Here is a 21,633-nt window from a genome sequence, read left to right as displayed (position 1 = left end):
GCAGAGCCAAGAACGAGATTTGTTAGGGCAAAAAATCAGGGTTTCTCCTTCCCTAATCCCCCACGAAGAGCTCCTCCTTCCCTGCTTCTCCCTCGGAGGACGCGGGACTGGCTGCAGAGCTCATCACAGGCAGGGAGAAGTGAAACACTGCTCAATTTCTTTTACAGATAATAATGCTTTTCCATAGTAATGAAATCAAGAGCAACTCTAAGTAGGTAGGTGGAAATGTAGTAGGACATAAACAGAAGAAATGAAGCAGCTATAAAGAGTAGAAGGGGAGCAAAATAATTATTGACAGTTAGTTTTGAAACCCTTTTGAATGCTTCACAGTGATAGTTTTTTTTATTTTCTTACGTATATACGCAATTTTCTTATGACTGAGAGACTTTAAGTATAGTCACATTATAGAAAGTTGTTTGTGTACCAGATATGGGTAGATGAAGGTAGATATTGGCAGATAAAAGGATAAATAGAAAAAAAAAAGAAAGTTACAGAGGCATATTATGGCCTCAGCCACATCATTCGGTGATGAAAAATAATTCCCCTGACAGCTGAAGGCATGTAATTAAAATATTCAGGGAGTTACCGGTGAAAACTAGTATTTCTCTTGCTGTAAATATGGAAATCCAACACAGAGCATGCGGCGCTCCTGTGGCTAATGAATTCTAAAGCAAAGCCAGGAGCTGGAAACATGCAGAAACTCCCCACTGCAGGGATCTTTAGCACCATTGTGTGCCTCTGTAGCTGAGACAATGGGAACAATTTTATGCTAATCAGCGGAAATAAAATGAAACATTTTGGTACAAGAGAAATTAGCTGACACCAGCACTTGAACTTTTCTAAGCAGAAGTCTTGTTTTGTGGGTTATCAACATGGATAATGCTATGAGGCACTTCAAACCTAATGCAAATTCTGGCAACTAGAACGTTTGCAACTTCTTTATTTTCCTTTTTTATTTTATTTTTTTTTCCCATTTTATCTTTAATGTCTTAAGGGATATAAACTAAGACTTCTTTGCAATAACTTATTTCTCCTTTGGGTGGAAGGATCTACTACTTTCACACGCTTAGGTTAAATGTCCCGATTAAAGGTACTTAAAAGTGATTGATAATACATCCTCAGAAAACAAATACAAAATCAGAGGCAGTGGCAGAGAGAGGTCAAAGGCAAAGGGACGGTGGAGGTGAATGTGGTCAAGGAATAGGGGATGATAGGCAGAGGAGGCTGCATGAATGTGTGTGTGTAGGGATGTATTCTGGGGCAAACTTTCTGTTGGATTCCCTGTCTGCATTTTCAGACGATTCTGCTGCCATACCAGAGCTTTTCCAGACTTCTCTACATAATTCCTGGATAATACATGTGAAAATTTGTTAAATGAATACTGTACATCATCGTGCTATGTTCATACTGAAAGTTGTATTGCCATTTAGGGGGGAAAAAAAAGATTTTTATATAGAATTTTTCCTTGCAATGAAACTTCTGCTGCTTAAAGTAATAGTGAAATGAGATAGGTAAGTTGAGGTGTTGCTTGTTACAGTTTTATATAAGTATACTACTCTAATTGGGAGTCTAATTTTGACTGGGAGGCAAGTTAAGAGGGAACTGTGGGCTCGATGCATTGGATTGGAATGAGAATGAAGTCAAATACGGCTGTTTAAATCATAGATCTGATGAGTATCTTACAATGAGGATTCTGAGAAAGAGGATTTTCGGTGAGAGAGCAGACCCCAAGGGGAAAATATACAGCTTCGGTGAAATTACTGTCTGCACAGTTCTGCTTTTCACCATCCAGACACATAAATTGAACTGGGGAGTTACTTTGGATGTAGATGTACAAACATGGAATGAGGCAGTACCTTTGATTAAAGAAGTTATTCACTGTCTCTGTGAAACTGATACAATGGGTCTGTCTCTGTGGTAAATACTGTTTGTCTAACAAAGCCTTTCTTGGATAATTTGCATTAGCTTGTGCTGAAGTATTTACCGCTACTCGTGATTTTTAGTAGCCCAAATACTGCAAAAGTGCTCTGATTACATGGTAATAAACTATATTTCAGTGTCCAAATGAGTGCAGATGTTCAGCCACTAGTCTTGCATCTCATCCATTAAAAATATCTGAAATAGCTTTTCAAAATGAAAGCTATTTTTATGGCAAAAATAAGGGCTGCCTTAGAAGGCGACAGAGAGGGAGAAAGCAGCTTGCAATACCAGAATCACAAAATATACTGCAACTGGTTGGAGAGCAATCTTAAAATATATGCCGCATTCATACGTAGTCCACAATATTAAAAGGTCTTTTTTTCCCAAGGTAGTTGTAACTATTCTTTATTATTTTATCAGTAAAATGCAAAATACTTAAATTGACAAGCCAAAGGAAAAACAAAACAAACCACTATACGCTTTTGATACTCTCCACAGTAAAAATGATTTCTAAAAAGTCTATTTTATCAAAAACATGCCTTTCAAACTACTTTGGCCAATTTGCACATTACGAAAAAGACACTTTGTAAACACCAACATAGAAAAAAAATTGTTAGCAAGTAACTATACTTTAAGTCAAAGTTTGTATTCCATATATGTTGATAAATTCTGAGTATGAAAATATTTATATTTAGAGTGTAACCAAGCTGGGTTTTGCAAGACCGTAGTTATGATTGTTCAAAGACATTTAGATATTTATATATACGTGTGTGTATTTACATGTATATATAAATATAAAACATCAACTTTGGAAGTGTTTTAATTTTTTCTCCCCCTAGCTGCAAGCTGAAACAAGTGGCAGTTTTATTCTGACACTAGGACAGGCCTCATACCAGGCACAAGTATATTATACTATTGGAGGTAACACCTCTCAGATGAGAAATACTTAGGTTGCAGTCTGTGGGGTTATTAAAGACCATATTCTCCTTTTTTGTCCATTAAATATATTAATCATGTCTACCTAATTATTTCTCAAGTGAAATGTTTCTTTTATTGAGGCTTCAGCTGACTTGTTCGGGCTCAGGTTTTTATTCTATATGCGAGTGACTCTGAATTCTTTCAGTGAGGGACCCTCTCTGCAGCTTAGATAGCCCTGGGTGCTGATGTGATGGACGTATTATGTGAAAAATGTTTCTTGCAATCCAAATGAGGTAAATGGAAATGGAATCAGAGGTAAGAGGCAGGAAATATGTTCAAGTTTACTTTTTTATATTGTGAAATTAATGTTACTGAAACTTTTTGTAACCTGCCCAAGCACATTAAGGATTAAACCTTCAGGTTTAAACTTTCATGAATCCTTTAGGAAATTAAGAATTTTTTATGTACCAGTGAGTACCATGCCTTTTGGATCTTGGATTTACATCTTGGATTTCTTACTGGGGATGTTTTAAACGTCTAGTTTCTTTCTTTAGAGAAATTGCTCCTATTTTTCATTTGCCTCACGTGAAACCTAACTCAATAATCAGAATGATATTTATGAAACCTATCACATCCTCATTCTTCCTACTCTCCTAAATCTCACTGAAAGAAGTGAAAAACGAACCCTTTTGTGCTTGCTGTTGCATAAAGCTATACAAAGACTGTGTGCGTGAAGGGTGTAACAGTTTGAGCTTTGACTTTCTGGGGTGGTGAGTTCAGTTGTCCCCATTTCTGTTCTACATTGCACCAAAATCTTTCTGGCCAGGAACTTTAAGAAGCAAATTGACACAAAATTACCAGTCTTCCTAGTGTTTGAATTTTGCCTTGTGGTCCACATTTTCTAAATATAAAGTGTACAAGGAGCAGAGCAAGAAGAGGTGCAAGAAAAGGGCAAGGTCAGAAAGTGAAAAGAACACAGAGCTTCCACATTGCATCAGGTTTAAACTAAACGCAGCCATCCCTGCTTTCTGCCAATGTCTTCTGTCTTGCTCCCAAGGCAGTTTGAGTTTTTTGAACCTAGTCCATCACACAAATAAGACAGCCCTCATATGTTAAAGAGGTGTCGAGTAACTGCTTGCTGCTTCTAACCACCTACAGGAGAAGAACTGGGCTCTGCTTGGCCTCCTTCACCCTGGAATAAAAAGGGGTGGATGTGGATGTATAAAAATACATGCACATGGGCCTTCTGCATCCTGCTTTGTCGGCACTTGGCACGCTAATACGCTCCTGTCTATCTCAGTGTCCTGCAGTCAAGACCAAGGAAAGCTGTGAAATAAATACAGGACTGAGAAGTTTTTTGCTTGTGCTTGCAGTGATGTAGAAGCCGTTACTGGTCCAACAGAACAGCCTAGATGAGAATTTCCTTGTGTTGGTTCCCTACATTATTACAACTTCCTTTCTTAAAAATGAAAACAGATGAAGAGTATTTATCCTATCTAAGACTGATGTTTGCGTTGTACAGAGAAACTGCAGAGCAATAGCTTGGAGAAGAATCTCTTTTGACTTAAAGATATCAAAATACGTTATGTATCGTTCTTTTCAGGGCTACTTCAGGCTTCAGAAGAATTGCCACTTTTGCAGTCAAATCCAAGTAACATCTGCTCTATGCAACCAGTCAATATTGTGGAAAAGTTCAAAGAATGAAGATCATTAGTAGTGTCAGCTTTACAACCAGAAGGTAATGGCATTAAAGTGAGCAAGTATAATACCCAACAATACCAGGCTCATTAACCAGTGATTTATCATGGTGAAAAGACCTGTTTAACCTTTAGTCTTCACATGCTTTCTGTTTTTAACAAAAAGACCTATTATTTCTAGTTGTCAAGTGATAATTTGTGGGTTGTTAAAGGGATGTATTAAATTATACTTTAAACGATTATACACAATTACACAAATATTACGTTTGCATTAGGGTAAGTGGAAGTTATGATTTTTTTCCCTCTCCTTTTAGTTTTGTTCAGTCACTTGGAAAGTAAAATGAAGGCATTATATATATCGAGGGTATCAATACATGACTTTCAAGCAAGTTAAATCAAGTCTGATGTACGCACGAAGTGACAACAGTTTCACAGAAGCAGCAAGATCCACAAAATATTTTGAGGGCTGCATATGCTAGTGCAGGAAACTTACTGCCTCTGAATAAACGGGTGCCTATAGCTGACTGTCTTGGAAAATCATGTTTCCTTCATCCGTCTGCTGGGATATTTCACTAGTTTAATTCAATTTTTCTTGGAAAGGAAACACTGCTGATTCTAGACAGCTTTGCCTGTTGCCATTTAACCTTGTCTACAGCAAATCTGCCAGTACAGTTTATTCTGACCTATAACATCTATGCCTTACCAGCAATAAGCCTCTCTGAAAATGTCAATTCTGAAAAATTGTGCCAAAAGGTATTGTGGCTTTTGTGATGTAGACAGACGCCCGTCAAGGATTGGAAAGACCAAGAGGTTCGTTTCAGATCTCATTAAATCATTTGTGATCTAGTTCAGGTTGCAGGTCACTTGGAGCACTGTGTCATCTACTGTCTAGTTTCCCATTTTTTCTATCTAACCATTTTCTTCTCTCTCCTTAGCATAATATAAGGATTAATTCTTAACTGATTCAGTAGTTCTTCATGTAAGTCTGTAGACGAAGAGATGCTAGAGACATAAACTAGCATGCAAGAACAGGTAAAATACAGTGATTGTGGACTCCACAGCTGTTTTTACAACTATCTTTTGAATGTTGTACACAGTTTGTACTGAAAATTCATATACACATTGAAGAAAAGCTAGTCAATTTAAGAAGTTAGTAGTAACAAGACTTTTTTTTAATGTGGTAGTAGAGATATCAAATACAATATTCATAATGAACGATGCAGAATCATTTCCTAATGTTTAAAGTGTTTTTTAAAGGTTTTCCTGATTTTTACAATGGGAAGGCAGTGCAGTGATTTACAGATACTGCCATATTTGTGACAGAGTTTTTCTGAAGTAGGTATGCAATCAATATCTTTGAAATGAGCAGAGATGTAGGACATGTTATCTCAAGACATATTACCACAGTGTTTGAGATAATATTGAGAGATCTAAATAAGTAAATATCCTCTTTCTCCGCCTATGTACAGTACTAAAATATTTCTCTTTTTCCTGCTGTGAAAATGTTTTAGAAGATTTTTTTTTGTGGGGGGGGGGGGGGGGGGAATAAAACTTTCTGAGTGTTTCATTTTTGGTGATACTTATCCTCATTTCCTTAGTTGCCATTTTTAGGTCCGGAGAATTTATTTTGTGTTGTATTACTGTTGACCAGTTTTGCTGCAAAATAGTCTTGGTTGTCAAGAAACTGTTTGAAATGCTTGCTGCACTTGAGAAACTGTTTTCACTGAAAATAAGCTATGGTGATCCCTTTTGATCCATCATTGTGTGACAGGATACTTATTCAGGTTTTTGGAGATACTTTTTTTTTTTTCTTTTTATTAGTCCAGATTTTTCAGTGTTCTCCTTGATATGGGAAAAGCAAATCCTTGTCTCCCTTCTACATAGTGACTGCCCTAAGCACCATGGTGTAAAACAATGGAGAGGGCAGGGGAGAGGAGGTGAGCTTCCCTTCTTTCTTGTAGGTGGTGTTTCATTGTGTATTAAATGAATATTCAGTGAGATAGGAAATGTAAAATAAGAATTGATGAACCCCATGATTAAGACACTGGTCTCAGAGAATAGATATTCTGGATGCCAGCTTCAAAGGACCATTGATTTTTTAATGCATAATAGAATTGCATTAATATGAGCAATTGGCAATCACAGACTCTCCATGTCATCATATTGCTTGGTAGTTTTAGTGCTTTCTTTAGAAGGCCTTCAGGGCCTTTCAAGAAAAGGAAGAATTTAAACTTAGTCTTCTGAGTGACCTAACCACCAGGCTACTGAAGGGGCTGTAGACATATATCAGCATTTCTTTCAACACAACCTTTCCCTTTTGTCATCTGCCCCTCCACCCCCCACCCCACTTCTTAAAATAAATGAATAAATAAATAATATTCTGAAACATTTCATTTTATCTCTGAATATATATATATATTAATGAAGAAGCTAAAATAATAATAATAATCTAAACTGTACTCTTTGTATCAGTTGAACTGAAAAGTCAGTTACTTGCTTATTTGAGAGGATCAGGCTCCTAGCAGAAAAGCTTTTAGTATGAGGAATTCTCAGTCCTTTCCCAGCAGTCCTGTAGTAAATGTGGATCCTTTCTTCCTTGGGCAGCAGTCCCTGATTTCTCTGGTTGCTGCAGGACTCAGCAGCTTGGGTGAAATTCAGGCCCCACAGAAATTTTGCCTTTGACTACTGCAGGAGCAGGGTCTCAGCTTTTGTCTTTCCTTTGCAGTTTGATAGCGAGGGGGAGGGTAGCAGGAGACACACAAGTCCCCGAAGGAAAGAAAGAAGACAATTTTTCTATTTTTTCTATTTTTTCTTTTTTTTCTCTTTTTTTTTTTTTTTTTTCTGTGCAGTTTTAAGATTTGAGTGATTGACTACAAGACGTTAAAAAAAAGGGAGGGGGATCTCTCTCCCTTGGTTTGCTGTTTTGCCTGAAACAGAGCTTCCAGTACATTTTTGACTGTGGAAAGAAACTCGAGATGCAAATAGGAGTATGCATAAATTTTGTTTTCCTTTGAAAATGTGGAAAATGATCAAATCTTCTGTTTGAAAAAATTGTGAATGGTCCAGTTAACAAATTCTCACAGAGGGGAGGGGAAAAAAGCAAGCCAGAAGAATTTGGCAAGTTTGGCTTTTGCATGCAAGTATTTGTAGCGCTCTGGTGGGTGATACCAGATGAGTTTTGCAGCTGTAAGAAATATTTGCTCTTTCTGGGTTCGGTTTTGTGAGTTCCCGAGTGTTCTGTCTCTCATGGACCAGGCTGTTTCAGGGTACGTTATCTCAGAGATAACCCACATGTTGGAGTGCTTTCCTAAATCAGGGTTGAAATAAGCACCGCTGAAGCCTGTGAGGAATTGTGGTGCAGGAGATGAGAAGCAGCATGGTGCCTGCAGTGAGATTACTCAGAAACTGGAATGTGCTTGAAGCATCATCTGGACGTTTCTTCAGGGCTATCTATCCAGGTAGATGGATTTCTAATCATTTTGCAACACTGAAAAATGGATATTGTATGCTTATTCAGGAAAAAAAAGAAAAGAAAAGAAAAAAAACCACACAAATTACAGGAGTTATTTTATTAGGTTGTTTTCAGTCTTACTTGCTCTATTAAGCCAAAACTGTACCATAAAAACATTTCTTTAGTAGTAAAAACCCCCAGAAAATCAAAAAGATGGATATATGTGAAAGATACATTGTGCAACTGCTTTGAAAGAGAGCTTAAAAGCAGCCCGGCAATACGGCCAGAACGGGCTCAGCGGCTCGGCACATCGCGTGGTGTATATCTACATACACATTAAAATGCACTCAGCCTCAGAACGGGCTTTCTGCACTGCTTCTACCCCACTACCCCCCCAGTCTGTGCTGCCTGACAAAAGGTTTTCAACAAAAGAAATTCTTCCTGGTTTGTAAAACAGTTGTGTAAAACTTGGACTGTAAAGCCACAGTTGACTGCTTTAATGTGGAACAGTTGGGAGGGTGGGGAATCGCTGGCAGGTTGGGACAGGACACAGCAATGGTGCCCCTATTCTGTTGAGGGTCTACTTAGTCACACCACCTGCTCCCCCTATTCTTTCAAAGGCAAACCAGTCACGACAGTATGAACAGACGGATGTTTAGCCTCAATACCTTGGACACACGGCACCAGACGGAGCAAGGGGAGTTAAGAAAAGATAAATTAAGTGATCAATAAAGATAAGGGACCTGTTTAGCAGTAAATGGTGGGGACAGAGCTGGCAGAACAAGGGGCGAACGTGTGTTAAATAATGCAAGCGTGTGTTCAGCTAAACTCAAACTTTTGAAATCCATGTATTGTTCCCCAAAAAGCCTTTTTTTTTCCCCAGCATTGGTTAATTGTGTTTTAGGTAGATGCAGTACAGTGTCTGCAGGCACATATGAGCTCCCCGGGCCCATATCTCCTCGGAGTCAGCTGCACTCTTTGGCACTTGGCTCGAGTGCAAGGAAAGGGAAGAGAAAGGGGTCTGTGTCTGGGGTTGAGTCAGCGACCTCTTTGCACCTCCTATCTTCCCTATAGAAGGGAAAGTATAGTAAGGAGCAATGAAGTTCTGACAGAGAATAAATAAGAGTGTTTTGACAGCTGATTGACAGGTAAATGATCCAAAACCATGGGCTTACTCTAACTGGCTATCACACTCTTTGTCTCAAGGGCACTCCTCTTGTTCCATCCTTCTGCTTAGCATAGTCAAGGTCTTGACTTCAGGCTTAGACTTCAAAGCGTGACTGTAGTTTAATAACAAGCAATGAAATCAGCCTACGGTGTCGATTCACCTTTGGGGTTAAAAAGCATTCAGTTGAATAGCTGCAGAAAACTGTGTAGTTTTATGTACCAGTGGTCTGTGCCCCAGAAGAGGTTCTTCCAATTGTTGGTGCCTACGAAATAAGCTACCAATGTAAAGGACCATGCAGAACCCAAAAGAGAGTTGCTTGGGGTTAGGAGAACATCAGTTCTCCTCTAATGCCCCCCCAGAATGAGGTTCTTCTTTCTCTGGGAGATTCAGTGTTGAGGCGATTAAACCCACTATCGTGATGCAAATATTGGTGCACGTTTCCATGCTTCAATTATTCTGTGGCGGCAGCATGAAAAAGAGAAGCTACCTGGCATTTAGCAGGGAGAACGCTGGAGTAACTGTAGGCATACAGGAAGGTGATAGGATGCACTATAAGTTTATAACATTGCTGGTCTCAGGGCACTTGCTTTGTGTTTTTAGACCACCAGTATCACTCCCTAATTCCGGAAACTGCACTTACTACTAATCTTCAGGCATCAGCAAGCAACAGGTTCAGTGGGCTAGGACATTGTGGCTGTCACAGCTGTAATGTTGTGGTTAAAAATAAAATGACTTACGTGTTCCAGACTTGTTGCAAAACAGGAGTGATTAGAAAAACCTTCAACTGCTAGTTTCCCACAGTTAACTGGACTGTCAAAATAGAGAGGTATGTGTGTGTGATTGAATTTCAGTGTCATAGGTTTCATTTTTTTCATGAGAAAAAGCTAATCACCTGCTTCCAAGAGTTTTTGGTTGTGGTTTGACAATTCATTTTTTGCATGCATATGAGAAAAGCTGTTGATAATAAGCTGTGGCCTGACAGGTTCGTCCTGAGCCCATACAGAATGAGCTCCAAACCTCCAAGAATTGTCCTCTTACAACCACTCTTAGCAAGCTGACTAATACAGCTACCTTTTCTGCTTGTTGTTATCCTAATATAATTCAAGACATTGTAATTCTCTTTAAATGGTTAATTGCCAGACCATGTTAGACTCTCCTGATTGCACTTCATCGAGTAGATCATATGGGTCCTGTGGCCTCAGCTCCCAACCTTTATCATTTTATCGGTGTATAATGCTAAAGCAATGAAATGGTAAAAGAAATAGAAAAGTACTGTGAGGTTTTATGGTGACGCTTGCCAAAATATCTCAGGAAGAGAACTTTGCCTTGAACCTGTAAGATGGGATACACATTTCTGTGTTACAGAGTTACATAGAAGTCCATTACTTTTCACTAGGTAAAAGCAAATGCAGAGCCCTAGAAGTCATTAGTGGGGACTGTCACTAAAGGGACAGGGAGAAACAGTCAACTCAAAGAGAAGAATGTAATGAGCCACGGTGATTTGGTGATGGCTTGAAAGTGAAGCTGAGCTTCAGCTGTTCTCTCTAGTGTTACCCTGAACTGACACTTTGATTTTTCTTTTAGAGCTGAAATGATTCTCAGTGAGTGTCCTCCCCAGCTGATCCTGAGCAGCTGCGGGGACTTGGGCAGTGGGAACACCCTTCCTGCAGGGAGGGACGCCAGCACAGCTGCACGCAGACAGCTGTCAGCCTTGGGTGGCTCTCATCACTCGGTGAATATGGAGGTGCCCTCCACAAACTGCCCCAGCACTTCCTGTTGCAACACGTGCCTCCAGCCACCCTGCCTGTCTCCCTGTGAACCATTCATGAAAATAAAATGCAAGTCTGTGGAAATACTGGCTAGCTCAGATGAGGATTTTTCCTGTGCCCCCAGTCGTGTGCTATCATAGCCTTTCTCTGTTGGCTGCACCAGGTGGTGTGGGTTGCAATGTAAGACAGCTGTTTGAAGGCCCTGAGTGGTGCAGGGGCCCTTTATTTTCATGGTACACAGGTTTTACTGATAATGACAGTTCCAGCATAAGGATGGAAAATGAGGGTAACCTGGAGAATGAGCCTTTTAGGTGGGAGCACACTAGGGGTAGCTGGGTATCTGCAGTAGTGATGGAAAGCTGAGTAAGTGCTTGGAATTACTCCATTGCCTTGGGGAATTAATGGTTCTGGACTGATGTCCTTGATGCTGATCCCTTGTCTTCTCCACCTAAACATTTTTTTCCCTTTCATGAGGCAGCAGAGCTTTGTTGTCATGTGAGTTCCTTGGTGGCCTGGAGTTGTAGTGCTCAGCCATGCTTGGAGACATGTCTAGATGGGATTTGGTAACACACTTTCCCCACTTGTATTTTTAATGATTTTCTTGGGCAGCTGGGGTATAAAGGAAGAGGGTATGAAAAAAATCATGGGGAGTGAGGGATATGAATGGTTTCTTGCAGTGCTATTATACTCTAGTGTTGTGTCACAGCAGTGCTTGAAAATGGGATGGTGATGCCGACTAGAAACAGAAAATGAATTGTGGGAGCTGGCAGAAATGAAAAATATTAGCAAATAATTTAATGCGTAATGTTTCCAAAAGTCTGAAACTGATTTCAGTCTTTGTACAGAAAGGTTTTGAAGAGGGGAGCAATGTAACCCCTTGCCTTCATTCCGTACTTGACTCTGTTGTTACTCACAAGGAACACAGTCTGTGGCAAAGCCCAGGACTGAAAATTTCCAGAACGAGGTTTCTTTCATACCCTTGGGATGAATTAAATGGACAGAAAGATAACAGCTCTGTGTGAGCCAGGCCCTACCGATTTCAGAATCGGGCCCCGTAAAGTATAAGCATGCAGTGAGGATATTTTTTGTTCTTTCCAGTCATCAGTGTTAAGATGTCTGCGTTTGTGCTAAATAAAAGTGGCAGGAGAATGTTCTATGCTGGCAGTTCACTGCCAGCGCTGTAATGAACGTGGGTTGGCTGAATATTGGTGCTCTGTTAGGACCTGATGTGTGCTGGTACAGAGTGATTTCAGCAGCAGGCAACTGCTGCCTGCTTTGTGCAGCAAGAATGTAATCCAACCACAGCCCCATACTCCACAAAACAGATCCCTGGGTTGGTAATTACCTTGCTACATTCTGTGATTAATGATTTGCATCTGTGGGATTATCGGTCATGAGCTTGGCAAGAAAGCTGTTTATTTTTATGAAATATTTTATAATTCCAGCTCTGAGAATGGCATGGTACATTAGTGTTGGTACATCAGCTAAATGTGCACGCAGCGTCGTAAGATGATTCAAGCAAACAACTGGGAGCATTATTGTGTGCTCTGGAATTTACCACAGCGCAGCCACAGCACGATTCGCTTGGCAGCCTTCTCCTACAGCTTACTGCGGTTGTTTTACAGGGCCATAGGCCTTTTTTTCCACATACAGTCAGCTTGGTAGCAAGATGTATCCCATGAATGAAGTGTGTGACCCTTAATATTAATGGTAATAATAACCAACTCCAAAGTCATTACAAATTCTTAGCAAAGAAATGTTGAAGACAGGCATAACTTCTTTGCTTCAGAACACAAAGAACACCCTTGTTTCCCCTAAGTAATTTTATTAATTTAAATAGTTTGTTTTTCTGAACTTACTGAATTACGCATTCTGGATTTCAGCTTTTCTTTTTTGGAAAGGTACAGCCCTGATTAGGGGGCCTGAGGCCTTTCTCTAATGAGGAGGCTGGTCTCTGCAGGCAGCATCCTGTTGCTCAGGCTCTTTCTGAAGCTACCATGTACTTTTGCGTTAACCTTTCTTGCCAGAGCACTCTATATCATTCACAGCCTGCTGACTTAACTCTTCTTTCTACTGCCTCACTGGACGTAGAGTGAGTGCTGCTGTGCTGTCTGTCAGCTGGATCAAAGCGCTGATCCATGAACATCCAAGCAAACCCCACCCCTGAAATCCCCAGGTTTCCTTTGAGCTGGATCAGTTCCTTGATCCAGCCGAACACCTGAGCGCAAGTGCCAGAAGCTGGAGGAGTGCGATTCAAGGGGTGAGTTGGAGCGGGAGCTGGAGCAAGCTGCGGTTAGTTGGGCTAAGGCAGCAGTGAGACCGCAGGTGGCCGTGGCGAGCTCTGCCAGCTCTCTGTGTCACGTCTGAGCTCCGTTCTAATGACTCTGTTCTCTTGTCTAAATCCCACTTCTCATGGGAATTTCACCTGAAGTTTAGCTAGCTGCCTTGTCTGGAGGTAGATCTGCAGGAGTAGAAACCTCAGAGCCTGAGGCCCCAGGAGCTGAGGGGCCCCAGGAGCTGAGGCTGTGGTACCAGGAGAGTGGAGCCATGGAAGTAACGTTCACATGGATAGGAGGCCGTGAGACCAAAGGTTGTGGGAGTTGAAGCTTAGGGACTGGAGGCTATTGGAGATGAGGCCAGGGTATTGGAGGCTATAGAAAGGGAGGACTGTATTAAAGGTTATGAAAGCTGAGACCATGAGAATGGAGGCCCCAGGACCAGAGGCCGTGGAGCTGGAGAACATGCAAATCAAACATAAGGGAACTGAGGTCACAGGCCTGGAGGCTGTGGGATTTGAGGCTAGGGACTAGAGTTCAGAGGATCAGAGGCAACGAGGGCCAGGCACGCAGGAGTGGAGGCTACAGGACCAGAGGCCATGGAAGTTGAAGCCATGCGATGGGCATCCACAGGAGCAAAGGCCATGGGACCAAATTCCATGGGATTGGGGGCTGCAGGAGTGGGAGGATGTGAGACCAGAGGTCACGGAAGGGGAGAGCATGGGGCTAGAGGCTACAAGAGTGGAGGCTACGGGAGCTGAGGCCATGGTACCTCTACCATATGTTTCATATTCTGCAGTATAATCAGCTCTAATTCAAGAGGTTACATTATTTCACTAAAAGCTGTATAATAATCCCAAGTGGGATTTTGTAGGCAATGCCTTCTGAAAACACGGGTACTTACTTCATGCTTTCTCTTTCTTTATGTAATCCACGAAGAAAATGTTTGTAAGCTAACAATTTAACTGGCTTCTTTATGCTATCGCTGGCACTGAGATGTTTAGGTAGTAATTTGGAGTAAATGGTGAAAACATGCCTGAGCATTTGCTCTCATATAAAAAAATGAGAAGTCTTTTTTATTCAAAAGTCACAAAGTCTATGAATTCCTGAATGAGTTCCTCTTGCAAGACAGGAGCATCAGTCTGGAAGAGACAGGGCCAACCCCAGAGTCTGGTTGCAATCTCGTCTGATTTTGCAGTAGGTGCACAACGTGTCTGACTCTCCAGCACAGCACGACCGGCTCAAGGAGTATTTACCTTCTCAGTGCCCATTCTGTTAGGGCAGTGAATGTACTTGTCGGGGCTATGTTATAAACCCAAACACTAAAATAACTGGAATTAAAAGTAAACTTTTCCTGGGGGAATGAGAGGTAGGATGAGAACTTCATACCTTCATCACCTACTTCATGCTCCCTTGTCCTTTGGAGCTGGGACCTTACTGGATTCCCCCAGCAGCAACGTGGAGCAGAGCACCTAAGGAGCTGTTGAAACACCTACGGCTACAGCTCACCCCAGCACAACCTCATTCCTCTTTGTCACTAGTCCTGGCTGAGCTTTAGTTTCTGGAAACATAATATTTAGACAAATGCACATTGTCCTTTCAGCAGCAGTTTGGCAACTGCTGCCCTTTCATTAATCATCCACGTGGTGTAGCAGTGACTGGGTTTCCCACAGCCATGGGGTCGGGCTGGGTGTTACGGACAGCGTTACCCTGCAGGCAAAACCACAGTGGTCAGAGCCACTGCAGAGGACCTGGCTGGCTGCGTGTGCCTGCTGCAAGAAGGAGAGAGTAGGAAGGAAGGAAATGAAGGGTGCTGCCACGGAGGGAGGCAAGCAGTCACTTGCAGAAGCTGCCGGTACCTTGCGTAGCTTCCTGAGATCATCGCAATGTCAAAGACAGCCTGCCCAAAGTCTCCCATCTAGCCAGGGATGTGTGGAAGCTGTAAATGAGAAGTGGGTAAAGCCATGGGGAACTGCTTGTTTCTGAAGGCAGACGGGCTGTAGTCAAAGCAGGGAGGGGACAGTACAGGGCAGTACTGTGAAACCTTCTAGAGATACCTGGTGCAGATACTTTTTTTTTTAATGCAATTCCAGCATTTAATTTTTTGTGGGGGGAAGGAAAAAGATGCAGATTTTGATTTGGCCTTTTGGCTGCTATCTCAGCTGTTGTTTTAAATGAGAAACGCTCAGAGCAGGAGTCCTTGTTTATACACACACATACAGAGGAGCACTGTATTGGAGATGATTGTCACCTACAGGGGGCAATGGAGATCGAGTGCAGAGGCACATGAAAATCAGCTCCCTGTACTGTGGGAATCCTCACTGTTAGTGCTGCATCTCGCACTGCCAGTGCCTGGGCATGGGTATGTTCCTGGGGACAAAAGCTGTAGCAGGAGAGCTGCTGTTCCCATCTGGATTTTAGGGGCTCCAGCAGCCAGGTGGGTTGGTCATGCCTGTCCTTTTCCTCTAATGGCTTGGGAGAAAGATGCACTCGGGTGAGATATCTTCTCATGTTCCTGAGCTTCTCACGCCATTGGGGCAGCTCACAGCCTGATGCAGGCATTAATCAAACCCATATTACTCAGGTACGGATCACAGAGTAAATATTGGGCTGTCCCTGAGTGAAACGTTCTCCTTTGGATCTAGTGAGGAACACAGTATAGCCTCACCTGGTAAAATCCAGGTGAAAAGCAATAAATGATCATAGCGTCACAACTAAAAATTACACTTGGAAAAGCATGTGATTATATTGACTGTGTACGGAGTTAGATTGAATCACTGCTTGATAAATAGGCTCTGTGTCATTGCAGTTTCATGCTGTTAAAACTGTTCCAGTGAGGAGATCCTGGAGTAACACAAGGGCAAATCACACGTTATTCCTTGGTGCTGTGCTGCCACCATGCTTTTGGCTTTTCTGAATATTATGGTCTTTAAGGATAAACACATTTTTATTTTTTTCACATGTTTAACTAGAAGAACTTTTAGTTTCTCTTATCCCATGATTGTCTGCCATTGTCTAGGATAAAAACACTAAATAAAGTGATTATAGAAAAGAAATACTGACTTTGCTAGCAAAATGCAGGTAGGTGTAATTAGAGAATGTCAGTGTTAAGCTTTAGGTACAGAATAATACTTTTAAAAATCATGAAAGTGTTGTCTTTACACGTTCCTTCAGTTATTCCTATTATATCTGAATACTCCCAGATCCTCTGTGCCCTACAGCTTTATCTGCATGGTGATTTTGTTAAGCTATCCTGATCAGAAGAAAGTCTTCTCCACCTCCAGATTGTTGGCGGAGTGGTGTGGCCATGCTAGAATGTTTAAAATATTCCTCCCCAAACTGCTGCATTTCTAATCAATATCTGTTGTGTTCAACTTGTGGCTTCACATCCTGTTAAGACTGTCTTTGGCATCACGCTTTTCTGAACTGTTTAGCCTGTTCTCTCGTTGCTGTTGCTGAAGGTGCATTGTTGGCAGTATGGGAGAGACTATGCTGTGATTTTTTTATCATCATCTGTCGCACAGAGTGATTACTCCAGCTGTACAAATAATGTAGGAAATGGATTTTTTTTTTTTTGCATCAGAATTATGCAAGCCCAGCAAATACTCTCAACAATCGCTCCTTAAGTCAGTGAAATTTAAAGCCATTCAGTTTGCTTGTAAGGAGCTCACAGCCTCTTTGATGATGAGGTTTGTTAAGCCCAAATGTGAAGAACTAATAAAATAATAAAAAGGCTCCAGAGGTGTTTATAGATTCCAATTATCTCTTGCTTTCTCTCCCAGGATTGGGCTAGGCAGGATTGTGCTGCCCTCAAGTAGTACTTGAGTCCGGGCTGCATTTTATGCTGCCTGTCTCCGAGGTTTCTTCTTTGTGGCTGAATCGCCTTAGTGCGGGTAGTGTACAGAGGTGCTAAGGGCTCACCGAGACAAAGCAGACATGCTTCACAAAGGCAAAGGAGCAAAAGGAAGCAAAATTGAATCTCTAGCACCCAGCTCCTGGGCAAACAGACAAAACTAATGGATCCACTCTCGCTCCTCCCATCCAATTACTGTGATCCAGTAGAGAGAATATGGCAACATCGGTTCACACAAACTCTAATGCTCTTAATCCCTTCCATACATATAAACCTCACATTCACCAGCGTTGCTTCATTATCGAGCCACCCAGGCAGACGGAGTGTTGGAATGGACCCACCGGCTGCAAAAACCTGCCTCCTTCAGGTTTTAATCAGCTAATGAGGGATATGCAAATGACGAGCTTATGGGATTACGGCTTGTCTAACAGCAGCCCTCCCCACAGTGATACAGTACTAATACAGGTGTTGGTAAACTGGTTATTAGGCGCTGGCTAATTTAGGGCCATTCATGCTGTGATTGCGCTCGCAGCCCTGCCATTTGTAGCGGTGTTTGTGGCCCAGCAGGAGATCTATTAGTGCTGCGGTGGGTCCGACAAGAACTCCTTGCTGGTAGATATGAAGTTAATAAATCCCGTTGGTTTGGGGTTGAGCCATACACAGCAACACATGGCTGAAATGGTGATTGCTCCTCCGCCCCGACTGCCTGGGAAATTGCTGTGGGAGGGCAAAGGGGGAGTTTAATTAACAGCTGCTTAACATTTATATGGACTGCTTGCATACTTTTGAACAAAATGTAGAGCGCAGTAATGTGATTAACCTATATTTTCCCTTGGACACAGCTAGCCAACTGTCTTCTGTGAACCAGCAAGCAGCCTCAAAGTATACGGTGAGAACAAAATACGCCGCTTCTAGGGATAAGCAATCTATCTGGGGTTTTGGCTGCTTCAGCGGTACACTGCAACGTTCTGCTTTTTTGTGTTTCTTATTCTGAAGTTTTTCGTTAAAAAGATCCTTCACTGTACAAGGAATTCTACTTTGCAGTTCATTTACTGTCCATGTCAGTTTTGGCAAAATTTTCCAATGTGGGTGCTATGCCTAATGTGGAGGGTGACATCAGTACTGTATCGGCATAGCACAGCAAGCGATGTGCACAGTTTGTTGCCTGATACCCCTGCTATTTGTCTGTCTAAAACTCTCTTAAGGATACTCATTTCAGAAACAGCAAATATGTCATACGTGTAAATATACGATGACAAGTCTATTGTGATTTTCAGTATTTGTCCAAAGGACTTTTGTACAACCCTGCAATAGAAATTAAGATAGGATTAGAACATAATTTCAACGACCTGTGCTTCATGAACAATGAGATATAGAAGCACAGCTGTGTCCAAGCATAGGAAACCCAGACTATAGTAGAAATCCACAAGTGCGTCATTTAGAGGGTGCCGAAGTTAGATAAATAGAAGATGCCCAATGAATGATAACTTTTATCTTCACCATTCATCAGAGGAAAAGATGGATTTAAAAGCAAGTCTTAGTTTAAAGTATATTTGAGGATTTTGTCAAAAAGATGTGATGCTGTGGGGCTTTGTTTTTATTACAATAGCAGCTCCAATTACTCTTTGCTTGATTGAAATAATACTTAAAACTCAGGGACCTCAATAGGCTGTTGAGCTGTCCTCGGAGAAGCTGGATATTCAGGTAGCCTTAAATGAGTTAAAAGCTTTGAGTTCATCTTCACAACTTCTGAGCTGGAATTGTTGTCATTATACGTGGGGAGCCTGAGACAAAGGTTTAAAGGGTAAAGTGTTCAAAAGTGGGCCCACAAATGTAAATACACAAAGCCTCTTAGATTTAATGCATACATAGCTATTGTTCATCTGTTTGTTCTGACTGCCCCTACATAAACGTATATCTTTAGAAGAAAGTTCTGCATCTGAACTCTGTGTCCATTTCCACATTAAGACATTTGAAAATCAAGCAGATTTTCATTTGTCCAAAATGTGCAGATACAGATCCATTTCTAGAAAACCCAAGGATTTTGAATAAATGAGGCTGGCTCATCTGCTTATATGGCATTTATTGGAGTTGTCTTGATTTCCCAGCCTGTAAGCTGAAACGACTAAGAAGAGATCCCCTCAGCAGGCTGCTGAGGGTGATATGTACAAGTGTGATAGGTGCCTGTGCTTGCATGCAAACTCCTAAATACGGAGAAAGCACAACAAGGAGTCTCACATCGATTCGAGCCCAGTGGAGTCCTGCCAGTGCAGTGGCAGGGTGTTCCCGTGCTCTTTGTGGGTAATCAAGGCATTGTGGTCTATTTATCCTTATGCTTTATAGCTGTGCGTTATTGCTTGGAATATAGAGAGGATGAGGAAAGCTTATCTAAGTTAGAACCTATTCCAAATCCCAGTATCCAGAGTCCTTGAATGTTCCCAAAGGACATGAATCACCAAAAAGATTAAAGAGTTCTTCAGAAAAGGATATTTTCCTTCTAATGGATATTTCAGTGAAACAACAATCTCTCTGGATGTTGCTAACTCTGTTTTACTTGAGAGCGTAGATGGTGAAAGATGGTAAATTTGTGAAATGCAGTGGAGTTGAATGAATGCAGAAGGCATGGCAGAAAAAAGCCTGGTTGTGCTTTGGCAGAACAGACCAGAGGTTCTGTGGAAACTTTACTGATAAGCACTGACAATACAGTGAAATTTGTAATAGTTGCCATAAGCGGGAGCAAAATAATTGTTTCTAAGAGTGCCGAGGTCCACAATAAAGGTGCAAATCAGCCCTTCAGGCTTCCTCTACAGCCAGGTTCCTCAGATCATCTTCTTGACTCAACAGACCGTGATCGCTCACGGTAAATAAGTTAGCAGTCATGATTTGCAAACAAAACCAGTACTGGTACCAGTCAGCTTTGCATGCCAGAGGAGTAAGTCTTAAGAGGCTGGAGGAGAAGGGGTTGTGTGTACTTCAGCTTCTCTCTAGGGACTCCCGTCAGTCTAGCAGTGGTTCAGTTTGCCTGGTAATGTTCATTTTTCTTGGGGAAGTGAACCCTTCAAATGGCAAGTGTCCTTGATATACTCCTACGGTGTCACCACAGGACTGGTGATACTGTCGCTTCAAGAGTTCTGCTTTACCCTGGTTAATTGCAAACGCTCTTTGAGTTCTACATTGTGGGCTCTAAGACAGAAACAGCACAATGATAGTGCCATGGTTCACAGCAGTCTTACCGTAAACAGCAGCCTCTTCTGGATTTCAGGAAAATGCATTTTTCAGCCTTCTTACTTTTGCTTTAGGTAACAGTTCTCTCCTTGGTCACCCTCAGAATAATATTTTTTTGCCAGTACTAGTTGGGGGTAGATGAATCTTGCATTTGTTTCCAGGGTTCAATAGTTGTTAGTGTCTATTTATCACCAAATTATTTCCATTTGCAAAGGGAATTCTCCCCTTCACTGGTGACTTTCTAGCTCCACTGAAGTCAGTAGCAAAATTTCCAGTAAGTTCAGCAGGGGCACCATTTCACTTGTTCTTTCAACAGAGTGGTTGGAAATGCAGTTCAAGAGAAGGTGAGACCAAAATATACTGATGGTATTTTCTAATACGAAGTGCCAGAAGAAAGCTGTAACTCTGCATCATACGTGTAGGTCTCACAGCTCCTTTCAGCACCTTCGCTGCTGCAACCCAGGCACAAGATAACTGATGTTGGACTCTTTTTCTTATTAAAAGAGAATTTAATATGGTGTGGTAGAGCTATAACTACCTTTATTAAAAACAAAAACATGTTGCCTTATTTGCCTGCAGCAGTGACATTCTGTTTATTTGTTCTAGATACTTGGTTTATGTTACATAAAAATGTAATGGCATCTGTCCATGTTATATGGGTTGATTTTTGCTGTATGCCTGAAGCAGGACTGTACCTAACTTTTCACCTTTCCCTGTGAACTGACTCTATTATTTGAAAGATCAGTTGTCAGATAAACTTTACGTTCCCTGTCCCAGGGAAAGTAAATACAGCTTCTTAGGCACTTCTCAATTCTAAATTATTAGTAACTCTTTTTTTTCATTTGTTCTTTCTTTCCTTTTTTTAGAAAAAAGACTTATCAGTTTTCTCACTGCTAAATGGGAAGACAAAAAATGGAAAGAAAAAAAAAGGACCGTAAAAGTTGTTTAAAGCATTGTTTGCAATTGGAAAAAGATGTGAGAAAGTTGCACGCAAAAGTTACCTTCAGAAAATCCTGAGGTCAAATAGCCTTAATGCTACTTCTTGTGTATCTTTGCAGGGAGAATTTTAAGCGGATTCCTCCTGCATGGCAGTACATAGGGTTAAAGGTTAACAACTGACCAATTCCTCGGACAAGGTGTTATTCAAAATCAGGTACTTAAGACATTTGCTAGAGGACTTAGCCATTATAGTTGTTTGGAATCAGTGCATTTTCCTGCAGGGAAAGTATTTAGGGGAACAAAAAGAATGTAGAGATGTGGAATTCCAGAAAGCCTGTCACCACATAAACTAAAAACCACCATTAGGAGCTGAGTTTTCTTTACAAAAATCTGACAGGATCCAAATAGGTTGTGTGG

General features: G+C 41.4%; 1 protein-coding gene across 1 annotated transcript in view; it reads left to right on the top strand.

Moving 5' to 3' along the window:
- The first annotated feature begins 103 nt into the window (after positions 1-103).
- The window catches only part of PRMT3 (protein arginine methyltransferase 3), a 101,954-nt gene continuing 80,424 nt past the window's right edge, over positions 104-21,633 (top strand). Inside the window, exons 1-2 of the mRNA XM_013177756.3 lie at positions 104-215; positions 4,442-4,576. Coding sequence (XP_013033210.2) covers positions 4,539-4,576 — 38 coding nt within the window. The 5' untranslated portion in view covers positions 104-215; positions 4,442-4,538. The remainder of the gene's footprint in view (positions 216-4,441; positions 4,577-21,633) is intronic.

The sequence above is a fragment of the Anser cygnoides genome, chromosome 5, assembly GCF_040182565.1.
Source record: "Anser cygnoides isolate HZ-2024a breed goose chromosome 5, Taihu_goose_T2T_genome, whole genome shotgun sequence".
NCBI classification, from domain to species: Eukaryota; Metazoa; Chordata; class Aves; order Anseriformes; family Anatidae; genus Anser; species Anser cygnoides.
The sequence above is the reverse complement of the archived record's forward strand: the minus strand, read 5'-3'. Positions and strand labels throughout refer to the sequence as shown.